The sequence below is a fragment of the Planococcus citri genome, chromosome 5 (assembly GCF_950023065.1).
Source record: "Planococcus citri chromosome 5, ihPlaCitr1.1, whole genome shotgun sequence".
NCBI lineage: Eukaryota > Metazoa > Arthropoda > Insecta > Hemiptera > Pseudococcidae > Planococcus > Planococcus citri.
Window position 1 is genome coordinate 59,297,947 of NC_088681.1, and position 14,612 is coordinate 59,312,558.

General features: G+C 36.6%; 1 protein-coding gene across 1 annotated transcript in view; it reads right to left on the reverse strand.

The window, feature by feature from the left end:
• The window catches only part of Cmtr1 (Cap methyltransferase 1), a 42,152-nt gene that overhangs the window by 10,237 nt on the left and 17,303 nt on the right, over positions 1-14,612 (reverse strand). Inside the window, exons 3-7 of the mRNA XM_065366346.1 lie at positions 11,344-11,789; positions 10,757-11,248; positions 10,489-10,681; positions 8,097-8,619; positions 380-573 (exon numbers count right to left, since the gene is read on the reverse strand). Coding sequence (XP_065222418.1) covers positions 380-573; positions 8,097-8,619; positions 10,489-10,681; positions 10,757-11,248; positions 11,344-11,781 — 1,840 coding nt within the window. The 5' untranslated portion in view covers positions 11,782-11,789. The remainder of the gene's footprint in view (positions 1-379; positions 574-8,096; positions 8,620-10,488; positions 10,682-10,756; positions 11,249-11,343; positions 11,790-14,612) is intronic.

The following is a 14,612-nucleotide window of genomic DNA, read 5'->3' on the forward strand; positions in this document are numbered from 1 at the left end:
AGACAGAAATCTATGTTGGAAAATCTCAAATTTGAAGCACTCTTCCCTCTCAGATCTTGAACGTACGAATAATTACAATTTTGAACTCAGCAAGGTTGAATTATACAAAAATGACTTCAAGAATAGCCAGCTAACCAACTCTTGAGAAATACAGAGTCGAACCCTGCTTTTGAGCACCACCTTTGCCCTTCCTATGAGATTCGGTGAACGCCTTCCATACTTTAAAAATTCCTTTCAGAGTCCTACGAGAAGTTCATCGTATCAAATTTCGTGCTTCTATCACAAATTATGAAATTTCGCCAACAGACTTAAACAACACATGTAACAAAAATAATCTACAATCACAAGATAAATGTTCGAATAATACTAATACACTTACTACTGTCGTTTTCCAGTAACTTCCTGCAGAGGAACTCGGGCTGTTCTCGAGACGGTTCTCTACGCGCTTTTATCGGTATCTCCCACGCATCCATGCAGTCTTTCTTCAGCTGATTTTGTTTCTCTTCGACCAACGTTTCATCTTCGCTGTATTCGACGATTTTCGCCAAGCTGTTGATTTGACGTTTGCCGAGACTGCAATAAAAATAATAAAATTAATCGCCAATTAGATTATTTGTAAAAGATAACGTCGGCTTAGGTAGGTAGTTCAAAACAAAAAAAAGTAACAGAAGAGCGTTCCCAGCGTTGCCTTATCTCTCGATACCTAACAGCTGAGAAACAAATGCGTGAGCTGTGTATTTATCTACAATTCTACATAATTATATTTTTGTGCGTTCGAAAAACTTATTACGAATTTACGATGAGTAACCTAAACACTCCTTAGTCCTTCCTTACCGATGTACCGTAGAAACATTTGTAAACAATTTCGTCCAGGATGTAATTATGGTACAGAAAGAGATAATTTTTCACGAAAAATATTACGTACCAACTACAATACAATAAGTTAGTTCGAAGAAACATAGAAATAGTAATCAATTTTAGAAACCACTGATACAGATACTGCACCGTACCAGATCAACCCATTGACGTTACTAGATCAACTCAACGGAAATGAATCTGGTGATAAAGGAAACACCGGTCACTTCGGTTTGAATATCATTTCTGCGATTCTAGTACGTGTACGTCTTATCTTTTTGAAAAATATTAATAAACCTAAATAAAGAAAGCGATTTTAGGAACTATTTAAATTACAACAATACTTGAAACCGAAGCGATGCGGTGACAACTTTAGACGTTGAAAACACCGAACTCTCGAACCATCGATCGATCTATTACTAATATGTACTAAAGAATGTAACGAATTCACCCAACTTACACAGCTTGTAAAGTACCTTGTATTATATACAACAAAGATATCATATTTTTAACTTCACGAAAGACGAAATAAAATGAAAGAATGAAAGAAAAACCGAACAAAATATTGCTGAACTAACGTAAGAATGAACTGGATAGAAGGAGTAGAAGATCGTTACTGGCGTTACTGCGAACTCAACAGCACAACAGCTGTCTAAACTTTAGAATGTTGCCAAATATTATTTGTTGATTTGTTGACAATTTTTTTTATGACTGTTTGTGGTTTGTTTACTTTTGTTTCCTGGCTCCAATTACTATCACTGAATCTGAAGGAAATGGAGCAAGAAAATGCAGCTCGACACAAATTTCGAATCACTTCACACTTATGATCTGATCTGAGCAATAAAATGATTCGTTGACACGAATCTTCGATGAAAAATTTCCTTTCATCTATTTTCCAGTCAGATTATCGTTCAGTATTATTACTTTACTACAGCATTCGATCATTTACAACCGGAAAACAGAAGTACTTCCTAGAAAAAAAACGTCCGCCGCACTCGAACCAATATTCGTACACGAATCCGTGACCTAATCAGTATAAAAATAATTACTCTTCGAGTTTAGTAAACTTTATCAATCACGAATCGATAAAACACTAATAATATTCATCGGGTAATAATTATTACTTTGTATAAGTTGATAACATTCTGATAACACAACACAACCAATTAATAAGATGAACAGATCAAGTTCAAGTTGCAGAACAATATTACTAAATAAAGTTGAACTAAAAAAGCACCTGCACATTTCTTCCAGGACATCGGAAACTTGCTTTAAGGTATTTGTCGTATAGGGATTATTACCGGTACCATCTTCGTTCGAGTTCTTCAACTTCTTCAACGCCGCCGAGGTAGCTTTCGTTAAATGATCTCCAATGACGATTCGTTGGGTACTACTGAAATTCAAATCAGTACCCTTCAATTTAACAATTTTCGATTTTCGAATGATGTCTTTTTTCAGTTCAGCGCTGTTGAGTTTGACAATAATACTAGGATTCGGATCACGAGAACGATAAGCACCGTCTATATTGCAGGTATAGAGTTTGATGTCCAACGCTTTTGCCACCTGAGACACGATTTCTCGTAAGTTTTCCTTTTCGACGACCGGAATACCGGTAATGACGATATTATTTCGTCGAGCGTATTGCTCAGCAGCGTTCAACTGGCGTTCCAGACGGTTATTCTGCGACGTTAGCATATCGACTCTGAGCTTCAGTTCTTGTAATTCGTCTCGTTCGATGGGTTGCTTTTGCTCAGGTCTAGGATCCGGTTGTTTGAGCATTTCTGGTGAACCTGAAACGTTCAGGTCTCGTGTCTCGTCTCGTTTGATGGGTTGCTTGCTGAGTTGAGGATCGGGTTCTTCGAGATCTAAAAGGTCTCGTACTTTTTCCAGCGATCTGCAGTGCTCCGCCGAAAGAGCATGCTTATGCGATACCAGCAATTTCAAATCATCTATGAGCGAGTCTAGCTCTCGGCATGGATCGGATTCCGATTCTAATGATCCCATGGTGTTGACTCTTGGACACGATTTCTAACTTTCACGTAATCAACGAACTACAGGACGAAACGAAAATTCAAACGCGAACGCATTGAACACAAATAATTAATTACACGATACTTTTATAAATTATTCACCTGAACTCGGCAGCTGATTCATAAGTTTACCGATCACAGAACGGTACATAAAACACATAGAAACACACTGAGAACACAGACATAAATCACATACCAGCAGGTAAAACGCAACGTCGTCGGATCGAGTCAACAGAAGAACAGAACAGAACAAACCTACCTACAGAAGGAAAAGTTGAAAAGATAACAGTGGAGAGGAAACGTAAGGAGGGCATGTTACAGCTTACGAACGAAAATATAATCCAGATGTTTGTGGTAGGAGGTAGGACTAGGAGCAGGGGGTGAAAGAAAGGTGCAGGTCGGTCGTTGTAATGTGTTGAGCTTTTGTGTTATGGGCCTACATTCCTACAACTGCGCATGAATGTGCTCACTTGTCCTTGTTTCGTCCTCCAACACTAATTTGCTGCCTTCACCCTTACCACTTCTCATTAGAAAAACCTGCTTCATGTGACGTAATACAGAAGTATGTAAATTATCAACTCAATATTATTTATTTTCTCATTTCTGCACATCAAGTAGGACATCCACGTTCTGAGTAAAAAAATCAAACTTTCAAAATATTTTGAATTTTGACAAAGCAAAAAAGAACCGATTTTAATTAATTGCTGAAATTTTCATGAACTAGCCATGTAACATCGAAGGACCCCCTCTCCTCCACCCTATGCCCAAAAAGTATAAAATAATTGTATTTACTGCAATCAAAGACATAATTATTTTCAGATCCCAGAAATAAGCTACATACAGTGCATAACTTACATACTCGTAAATTGGTATCAACAATATGAAGAGAACAACAGAACATAGCATCATTTATCATACGCGATCAGTGGTTCTGATTACATATGTGTATCATTAAGATTAAAATATCTTCAGTAATCAATAACGATCAATGAAATGACCTTTAAAGTTTCCAGCTATTCTCGCGTACCTTTGAAAAATTAATAATTTTCCAAGCATTCCAAATCCAAAGTCCAAACAGTCCAAACTTCTCCAAATAATGAGCTAACAGATAGAATTAGATACAATATCATGTTTCTCGAATTTGGTAACCTTGGAACACAACACAATTAATTATCGAATTCGACTGCTTGATTTTACATAGATATGGTAACTTTTTACCGCTCCGGCTGAGAATACAAGATGCATTTAAAGATTTGCCAAGCTAACATGGGAACCTCTTAAGGTATCACACTCCGATTTGAACGGGACCGCGATTTTTGGAAAGATCATAGTCTAACACCCCCCCCCCCAAACAAATTTTCAGCTGCCCAAGTTCATTTTTCGATTTTTGGCGAATTTTTGAAAATTCAAAATTGACTGTTTTTGGCGATTTATGTTTTTTTTTTTTTTAAAGTACGTACTTGATCGATAAACATGGTCAAAATAAGTCCCAAAACTAATATTAATAACCCAAATCCGAATTTCACCATTTTCAGCCATTCTGGAGTCTCCAGCGCGATTTTTCAATTTCTACAGAATTTTGAATTAGCTCCAGAAGGCGTGAATATGAAGTTGAGCAGCTAAAAATCAAGTTGTAAATTACACTCGACCTGTTTAACGAGTTTATCTACATTTGAGCCGATTTTGAGAGTGACACCTCAAAAGTGGGTTTTTGACCAGTTTTTTTCAAAATTAAAAAATTCAAAAAATCAAAAGATAACCGTTTGCGTGGAAATTTTTGAAATTCACGCGAATCGCTGTATTTTGTCCAAAACCAAAACTAACCCCCCAAATCAAAATTTCACAATTTCCAGCCATTCTGGAGCCTCCAGCTCGATTTTCAATTTCTCCAGAAGTTTGAATTTGCTCCAGAAGGCGTGAATATGAAGTTCGGCAGCTAAAAATCGAGTTGTATATTACACTCGACCTGTTAAACGAGTTTATCTACATTTGAGCCGATTTTGAGAGTGACACCTCAAAAGTGGCTTTTTGACCAGCTTTTTTCAAAATTAAAAAATCCAAAAATTCAAAAGATACCCATTTGTGCGGAAATTTTTGAAATTCACGCGAATCGCTGTATTTTGTCCAAAACTAACCCCCCCAAATCAAAATTGTACAATTTCCAGCCATTCTGGAGCCTCCAGCGCGATTTTTCAATTTCTCCAGAATTTTGAATTTGCTCCAGAAGGCGTGAATATGCAGTGGGGCAGCTAAAAATCGTGTTGTGTATTATACTCGACCTGTTTAACGAGTTTATCTACATTTGAGCCGATTTCGAGAGTGACACCTCAAAAGTGGCTTTTTGACCAGCTTTTTTCAAAGTTAAAAAATCAAAAAATAACGGTTTGTGAGGAAATTTTTTAAATTTGCGCCAATCGCAGTATTTCTTCAAGAACTAACCCCCGGAACGCAAATCCTACCATTTCCAGCCGTTTTGGAGCGAGAGTGACACCTCAAAAAACCACTCTTGAGATGTCACTCTCAAAATCGGTTCAAATGTGGATACACTCGTTAAACAGGTCGAGTGTAATATACATTTCGATTTTTAGCTGCCTATAACTTCATATTCACGCCTTCTGGAGCAAATTCAAAATTTCGGAGAAATTGAAAATCGAGCTGGAGGCTCCAGAATGGCTGGAAATGGTGAAATTTGGATTTACGTAATTAATATTAGTTTTGGGACTTATTTTGACCATTTTTATTGATCAAGTTCGTAGTTTTGAAAAAAAGCATAAATCGCCAAAAACAGTCAATTTTGAATTTTCAAAAATTCGCCAAAAATCGAAAAATGAACTTGGGCAGAAAAATATGGTTATTTAGGCGTCAACCGGTCAGGCCCAGACCCATAAAAATTCATAAATATGTATGTGCTTAGCACAGAGAAAGTCGTTCCACGTTCATTGAATCAATGTTGGCAAAAAACCGCTTGCACAATGAGGTGCAATTCAATTTTAATATTGTATTCCCCCCTTCCCCACCCCAGCCTCACAACCCTACTAATTCGAGTAAACATGGACAAAATTGACCTTACGGCCTATCAAAATGAGTCAACATTTCGCAAAGAAATCGAATATTTCGACGAAAATGTGTTTTGAGCAATTTTGAAAAATTTCAAGTCCAAAATTGGGTCATGGATATTGGATGTGGTAATTTTTGAAAATATGTCACGCGATCTATCAAAATGAGTTGAAATTTCGTGAAAAGTTCATTAATCATTAATTATATTGTTCTAATGTCACAAAGTATAAATAAGTACATAACATATGTATAATTTTCCAACGACAATTTTTTTTGAGCATTTTTGAACAATTTTGAATCCAAAATTGGCTCACGAAGTCATGACTTTTGGAATTTTGAAAAAGTGTCACGCGACCTATTAAAATGGATTGAAATTTAACGAATGATTCAAAAATTTCAACGAAAATGGTTTCTCGAACACTTGTGAAAAATTTCAAGCCTGGAATTTGGTCACGATTTTCAAGTTCCTATAGAAAAGTGTCACGCGATCCATTAAATTGAGCTAAAATTTCGGTATAACAGCAAAAATTTTAATCAATGGACTTTTCAAGAATTTCGAAAATCATGACCTAATTTTGGGGCTCGGTCGAAATATGATTTGAATTTCTCGCGAAGTTTTAGTCTACTTTCATAGGTTGCTGGTTCACTTTTAAATAATTTTTCAATAAGTAGTTTCTTTTTACTCAAAATTGGAAAGGGACTCGCTTTTGAGCTTAAAATTCTTTTAAAATATTCCGTAAAGGTTTCGCGATAAGAATTTTCGATTTTTTGAAGCAATTTTAATCCATTTTAGTAAGTCACCTGGCACCTTTACCAAATAATCTGGAAAATAATGACCCAATTTGAACTCAAAATTAATATTCAAAAATGCTTAAAAAAAGTTAATCCTTTCCGATCAGTCACATGACACGATTTTAAAAAATTCAAAAATCGTGGTCCAATTTCGAGCTCAAAATTCTGTAAAAATAATCAAGCAGCATTTTTATCAAAATATTTGCATTTCTATCGAAATTTTGATTTATTTTGAAAAGTTTCATGGCACCTTTATTAATAAAAATTCCAAAAATTATCAACCAACTTTTAGCTCAAAATCTTCAAAAATGTTCAAAAAAAATTTTTGGTAGAAATTTTTGGATTTTTCGGAATTTATAATGAACTAAGACTCAAAATTCTTCAAAAATGGTCAAAAAATTTTTGATAAAGAATTTTTTATTGTTTGCAGAAATTTGAACTCAATTAGTTGCAAAAATGCTTTTTCAAAAAAAATCTCAAAAATCAGAACACAATTTTAGACACAAAATTTTTCAAAAAAAAATATTTTTGGTAAAATATTTGAATTTTTTACAAAATTTTAACCTTTTTTAATTGGTCGCATGAAACTATTCAAAAATTTCAAAAATCATAATCAGATCCAGTTATGAGTTTGAAATTCTTCAAGAATGCTCAAAAGAAGTTTTGATCGAAATGTTTGATTTTCTGACGAAATTTGGGCTCATTTTGAAACGTCGCGCGTCGCATGACACGTTTTTAAAAATCACAAACCAAATTTTCAATTCGAAATTCTTCAAAAATGTTTTTAAAATATTTTTGTCAAAATATTCCGACTTCTCGTGAAATTTGAACCCATTTTGATAGGTTGCGAGCTCATTTTTGATCAGATAATTCTACAACATGTTCATTTTTACTCAAAATTTCGGGAGGGGGAAAGACCTTAAAATTTCACTACTCTGCATTGTGCAGTTTTTCGAGGAAATTACCATCAATCGAATAATTCTGAGGAACCTAACCTTTTGCTACTCCTTCAGTACTGCAGCTAACGTGAGTAAATTAGACAGACAAATGCATACAATATATTCAAACGCCCACAAACCACAAAACATTCAACAAATACAATGAGTTTCTCAATTTGGCAACCTTGGAACGCAATTCTTAATTATTCGACTTCTTGTGTTCACAGAAAAGCAATTAATCTTCATTATCAACGCCATATTTCATGTACATACATATCTACGTAATATTTCTACGGTAACATTTCATTTTACCTCACCCCTCAATAGTCAATCCCAATTCCCAAACCAAACAACCAACACACACGAATACCAACATTTCAACATCTCCAGAAAAATATAAAATAGTAACGATCATTTCACTCACCAATTATTCGATTTCACGATATAATCGTAGAAATTCACATCATCCTTCATCACAGCCAGAGGAACTAATTCGCTAATATCGTCATCGTTCGACTCGCCGCACTGGTCCAGTAATTCGTTCACATAGTACATATAATCTCTGATGAAATCGACGTTGTCGTTCCTCCATTTGCAAATAATATACCTTTCGGAATTAGCCGGTCGACTGGTGTTCGGTTTATGAATAGAGATCTTCTTAAAACAGTTGTACATCAGGTAAATGATACCGACGCTGAACGGTGTAAATACGTCGAACAGTTTACACACGAAATGTCCATTTTTTCGAACTATAGATAACGCAACTAGGCACTGGCAAAGGTAAATTCGTTTTGAAAGTATTTCTTGTATGTTTTCGTTGCCTTCGACGCAGAATCCACCGTCGGCCATCATGAAATGGACGCCTTCGTAGTCGGTGTGTTTGAGGACGTGCTCTTTGAAGCTTCTTATGTTTACTGATTTGTATACGTCGCCATCGCCGGCTTCGCCTGTGAGCAGAATATCAAACCAATTGGTTAGTAGAGGTCATTTGGTTATTACACTAATTGAAGAGGAGATTCCCCTATGAATGAAAATAATATTTACAATTTTTTCGTTTAAAAAATGATCAACAAAAATTCGGTTCTGAAGTTTTTCTTTTGTTTGTTCGAATTTTGAAATGAGAACTGTAAAGTTCACAGTGTTGCCATTTTATAATCATCGATCGATTTGAAATACATTAGTCCGGCATATGACAATAGAAGTAATTGCATCCCCCCCCCCGCCGATCCTCCGGGACAACTTTTTTCTTAAAGGAGACATCCTAAGGAACATTTTAAATCAAACTTGCCAAAAAAAAAGTTGGCCTTACTTACAAAATGGCGGCCATTTTGATTGACAGGTCAGCCGAAATCGTAGATTTTGCGTTTTAGCATAGGACTTGCACGAACTTTTTCAAACTTTACAAAGGTAGATCGAAAGATCATGCAAAAATTTATCACCTGTCAAAATTTCAAGTGCTAAAGTGCGTTTTTCGATTTTTGGTGAATTTTTGAAAATCGAATTTAGGCCAAAAATGAGGGAAAAAATCAAAATTTTACCAAATTGACCAAGTTTAACACCCTCTGAAAACGACTTCTGGTTGATTTCAAGTCATTTTAGAGCCTCCAACGACTTTTTTGAAAATTACTGGAGCCTCCAGTAGATTTTTGAAACTTGAAATTTCTCCAAAATTTCATCAAACCAAGATGGAGAGTCGAAATTCATTCTGCAAACTAATTTCAATACGCTACGAAGTTGACTGCTTGTGAATTTCAAGTCCTTTGGAGCCTCCAGCAACTTTTTGCAAGGTAGTACGACGTTTTTATTGAAATTTCCTAAAAGTAGCTGGAAGCTTCAAAACCATTTGAAACCACCATGTAGTCTGCGAAGTAATTTTCAGCTTGCCAACTCCATTATTTGATAAATTGATATTGGGGAAATTTCAATTTTCAAGAATCTACTGGAGGCTCCAGTAATTTTCAAAAAAGTCGCTGGAGGCTCTAAAATGACTTGAACCCACCTGAAGTCGTCTTCAGAGGGTGTTAGAATTGGAGTGTAGAGTAAATTTCAGCTTTCCATCTCCATTTGATGAAATTTTGTGAAAATTTAAAGTTTCAAAAATCTGCTGGATGCTTCTGGAATTTTCAAAAAGTCGCTGGATGCTTCAAAACGACTTGAAATTCACCTGCAGCACTTCGTAGCGTATTTAAATTACTTTTTAGAATAAATTTTAGCTTTACAACTCCAATTTGATGGAATTTTGTGGGAATTTCGAGTTTCAAAAATCTGCTGGAGGCTCCAGAACTGCTCAAAACGGGTTGAAACAGTTTCCAATCGATTTGGCATGTCAAAAATAGGGTATATCCCAAATTTCAGCTTTCTTGGTCAATTTGGTAAAATTTTGATTTTTTCCCTCAATTTTTGCCTAAATTCGATTTTCAAAAATTCACCAAAAATCGAAAAACGCACTTTAGCACTTGAAATTTTGACAGGTGATAAATTTTTACATTATCTTTCGATCTACCATTGTAAAGTTTGAAAAAGTTCGTTCAAGTTCTATGTTAAAACGCAAAATCTACGATTTCGGCTGACCTGTCAATCAAAATGGCCGCCATTTTGTAAGTAAGGCCAACCTTTTTTTTTTGGCAAGTTTGCTATAAAATGTTCCTTAGGATGTCTGCTTTAAGAAAAAAGTTGTCCCGGAGGATCGGCGGGGGGGGGTGCAATTACTTCTATTGTCATATGCTAGTTCGTTCTTGAATTTCAAAGACTCAATAATTTTTTAAATCTATTTCTAATAAATGATAAGAAACTAGGTAGGTAATCTCACAACGTACCATAAAAAGGTTCGAATGATTCGCAAGGACCAGCATAAAAATCTTCTAGTTTAAAATCGTTGTCTCCTTTCAACGTGAATCCAAACCCTTTGGCTTGCCACTTCTTCCTCCAAAGGACATACTCCGAGAATCCGCCAGGACCGGCGCAGACATCGGCAAAGTACAAAAGCTGGTGCTCACCGACCATTGGATTCTAAACAGAACAAAATCATTATCACCGATACACTCGAAAAACATATATTTTTGGCAAAAACCCTGCTCAACTTACCCTATACTCGTCTACAGGATTGGTAAATATGTAATCGAATACGTTATCCATGTTGGCCATCTTCATAGCGGCTCGATTCAAGAAAGGACCTTTTTTAATCAACTCGTACGGATTCGATCTCGATCTAGCTCTTCGTTTCTCTTCCGGTCCCATTTTATCGAAAGCAGTCTTACAGATGAGCACTTGTTTGAGAACACTCGCGTCGCAGAAGTGAGTCTCGTCATCGAGGATTCGTTTCTTCTTGCCATGAACGATCCATTCTCTCAGATCGATATCGGATAGTTGCATTTCTTCGACACCGTATAGCCACTGAACTTCTTCATGGACCGTGTAGATCTCTTCTTCCGCATTGTATTGGATGAGATCGCGATCAACTTCGGCTATCTGCAGACCTAGACCGCGTCTACCTTTATGTTTGGATGCGTCTACCGGAGCCACTCTGCCTTGGCCATGTTTACCTAAACCTTCGCCTTTTTTATAACCCATCATTTTCTGAAATCAAAATACCATCACGTTTGATCAAAAATATTCATCTTTCGACAGAATGACGAGAATCAAGTTATGAATAAAGCAGCTGCTAGTCTTACCATCATTTTTTCGGCTTGACTGCTGAACACCGCGTCCTGATCTTCATCTTTCTCCTTATCCTTTTTCTTTTTCTTAGCCGGTCTGTAATCGTCGTCGGTCAACTCGATGGTTTTCCTTTTCTTCGATTTCTTCGAGCTGATGACCTCGATTTGCGGCGGAGACGAACAAGAGTCATTCTTCATATCGGTATCGCTGTCCTGCAGTCCCCAATGATTTAGATCTTCGACAGTCGTGTCGTTGAAACGACCATTCGCCGATCCTGATGATGTGGATTTGATGTCTTCGTCGTCATCGCTATCGGATAGTGTTTCGAAGGCGTTTTTAAAATGAGGTTTTACGTCCGAGTTATCAGCGTACAGAGATGGTAATGGCGGAGGCGAAACTAAAACCGGCGCGTCTCCTCGGCATTTTTTGGATTTTTTATGACGCGAGCTCATGGTCGGTCCTGAAAAATGCAGAAGACCCATTTTCAAGATTGTTTCAGTGGTTCTCAAGTATGTACAATTTGCAGAAAAACATGTTTTGGCCATAATTGTCACAGATATAAAGGGCTTTATAATCAGATACAGGGTAAACAACCGGACGAATGGCGGGAGGGGGACGAGCATTTGAATAAATTGAAAAATTCTGAAGGAATCAATTTCGCTTTACCTATGTCCCTATGGATCTCTTTGGAAAATAGATAATCGGTCTCATTAGATTACCAGCAAATGACGTGTATATTTATGTGATTTGAAATCGAATAAATCTCAGAAAATTAATACAGAAGTGGAGGGGAAGGGGAATAAATTTTCTAGCGAGCTGTTCCCTTCGTATTTCACATCAATTCGAACCAAAGAATTATGAAGTCTGGTTCTAGTTGAAAAAATTATCGTGGTTTGGAGGAAGAGGGATGATTCAAAAGCAACAATTGAAAGTTGAACATTTTGAAACACTCGTATCTTGATTTTTATGGTGAAAGCTCAACTACTATTCGAGATCAAAAACCAACGTTGAAAGCTACAAATTTTCAAATACCATTTCAACACGCCTGAAAGTCCTCCCCCCCCCCCCGCTAATTTAGTTGTCCTTAAATGCAGCCAAAACAATGGAGAATCGAAAGTAACGTGTGACACGACGTTTTTTTTGTTTTAGGTTTTTGAGGCTACTGAGCTCAAATATTCATTGATTTTTGAGATCCAAACTTTTCATGCCCCTATAACAACCCCCTCCCCCCATCAAAAAAAACATTGAAAAACTATAAGTCGATTGTCACCGATATATTAATGTGTTTTGATTTTGAACCTCCCCCCCCCCCCGGAAAACTGGAAACAGTTTTTGTACGGGTGTGGAGGGGGGGGAGGGTTAGATGGAAGAGAAGGAAGCCAAGACCGACCAAAAAAACTTCTTCATAAAAAAAGGCGGGGATAGAAAAACATCAATAAATTGATAATTCAACATAGAAGGTCATCGCAGAACATAATTCACTTCGAGTTCAAGCAAGTACAGGGTGATCAAAAAATCATGAATCGAGATCTGGAATTCAGGAATTAGCTTCAAAAAAATCAGTTTTTTCAAGGTTTCAACAATGAATAAAACTTGAACAATTTTTTCGTAGATCATAATATAGAATTTTTTTGGGGACATTTCGAAGAACGTCTGCATATAACAAGATTTCACGATTCAGACTTGAATATTGGAGACATTCATTTCTTCGACCTATTCAAGGAGTTCATCCATATTTCGCCCCATTTCCACGTGAAGACCTCAAGTACATTTTTTAACCTGCGAAAATTCGAAAAAATCAAGTAGTTTTCTGCTCGTTGGGAAATTTGTGAAATCCACGCGAATGGCTGTTAGTCGGGGAGCCCGTTTAAGGATCTATTGCAGCCTCCCCCCCCCCGGTCGATCCTCTGGGACAACTTTTTTCTTGAAGGGGAACTCCTATGAGAAAAAAAATCAAAATTTTACCAAATTGACCAAGAAAGCTGAAATTTGTGATATACCCTATTTTCGACATGCAAAATTGATTGGAAACTGTTTCAAACCGTTTTGAGAAGTTCTGGAGCCTCCAGCAGATTTTTGAACCTTTGAATTTTTACAAAATTTCATCAAATGGAGTTGGATAGCCGAAATTTACTCTGCAAACTAATTTCAATACGCTACGAAATCGACTGCAGGGGGAATTCAAGAGTCGTTTTGGAGCGCGTCTAGCGATTTTTTGAAAATTACTGAAGCCTCCAGCAGATTTTTGAAACTTTAAATTTTCACAAAATTTCGTCAAATGAAATGGGAAAGCTGAAATTTATTCTGCAAACCAATTTCAATACACTACGAAGTCGACGGCTGGTGGATTTCAAGTCGTTTTGGAGCCTCCAGCGACTTTTTGAAAGGTTGTATGGAGTTTTTTGGAAAATTGAAATTTCCGAAAAGTAGCCGAAAGCTTCAAAACCATTTTGAAACCACCATGTAGACGACTTCTTATCGTATTGAAATTATAGTTTGCGAAGTAAATTTCAGCTTGCCAACTCCATTTGGTAAAATGTTGCGGGAATTTCAAGTTTCAAAAATCTACTGGAGGCTCCAGTAATTTTCAAAAAGTCGTTGGAGGCTCCAAAATGACTTGAACCCACCTGAATTCGTCTTCAGAGAGTGTTAAAATTGGAGTGTAGAGTAAATTTCAGCTTTCCATCTCCATTTTGATGAAATTTTGTTAAAATTCAAAGTTTCAAAAATCTGCTGGAGGCTCCAGAACTGCTCAAAACGGTTTGAAACAGTTTCCAATCAATTTGGCATGTCGAAAATAGGGTATATCACAAATTTTAGCTTTCTTGGTCAATTTGGTAAACTTTTGATTTTTTCCCTCATTTTTGGCCTAAATTCGATTTTCAAAAATTCACCAAAAATCGAAAAACGCACTTTAGCACTTGAAATTTTGACAGGTGATAAATTTTTGCCTGATCTTTCGATCTACCTTTGTACGGTTTGAAAAATTTTGTGCAGATCCTATGTTGGAACGCAAGATTTGCGATTTCGGCTGACCTGTCATTGTCAATCAAAATGGCCGCCATCGCCATTTTGTAAGTGGGGTCACTTTTTTTTAGTACAAGGGCTAGAAATGTTCCTTAGGAGTTTCTCTTCAAGAAAAAAGTTGTCCCAGAGGATCGACGTTGGGGGGGGGGTGCAATATACCCTTAGGCTGGCTCCCCGACTATGTATCTTGCCAAAAATCAATTCTCAGAATTCAAATTTTTTCACCCTTATCGAACTGCCCTATTAAAGCTTTCAG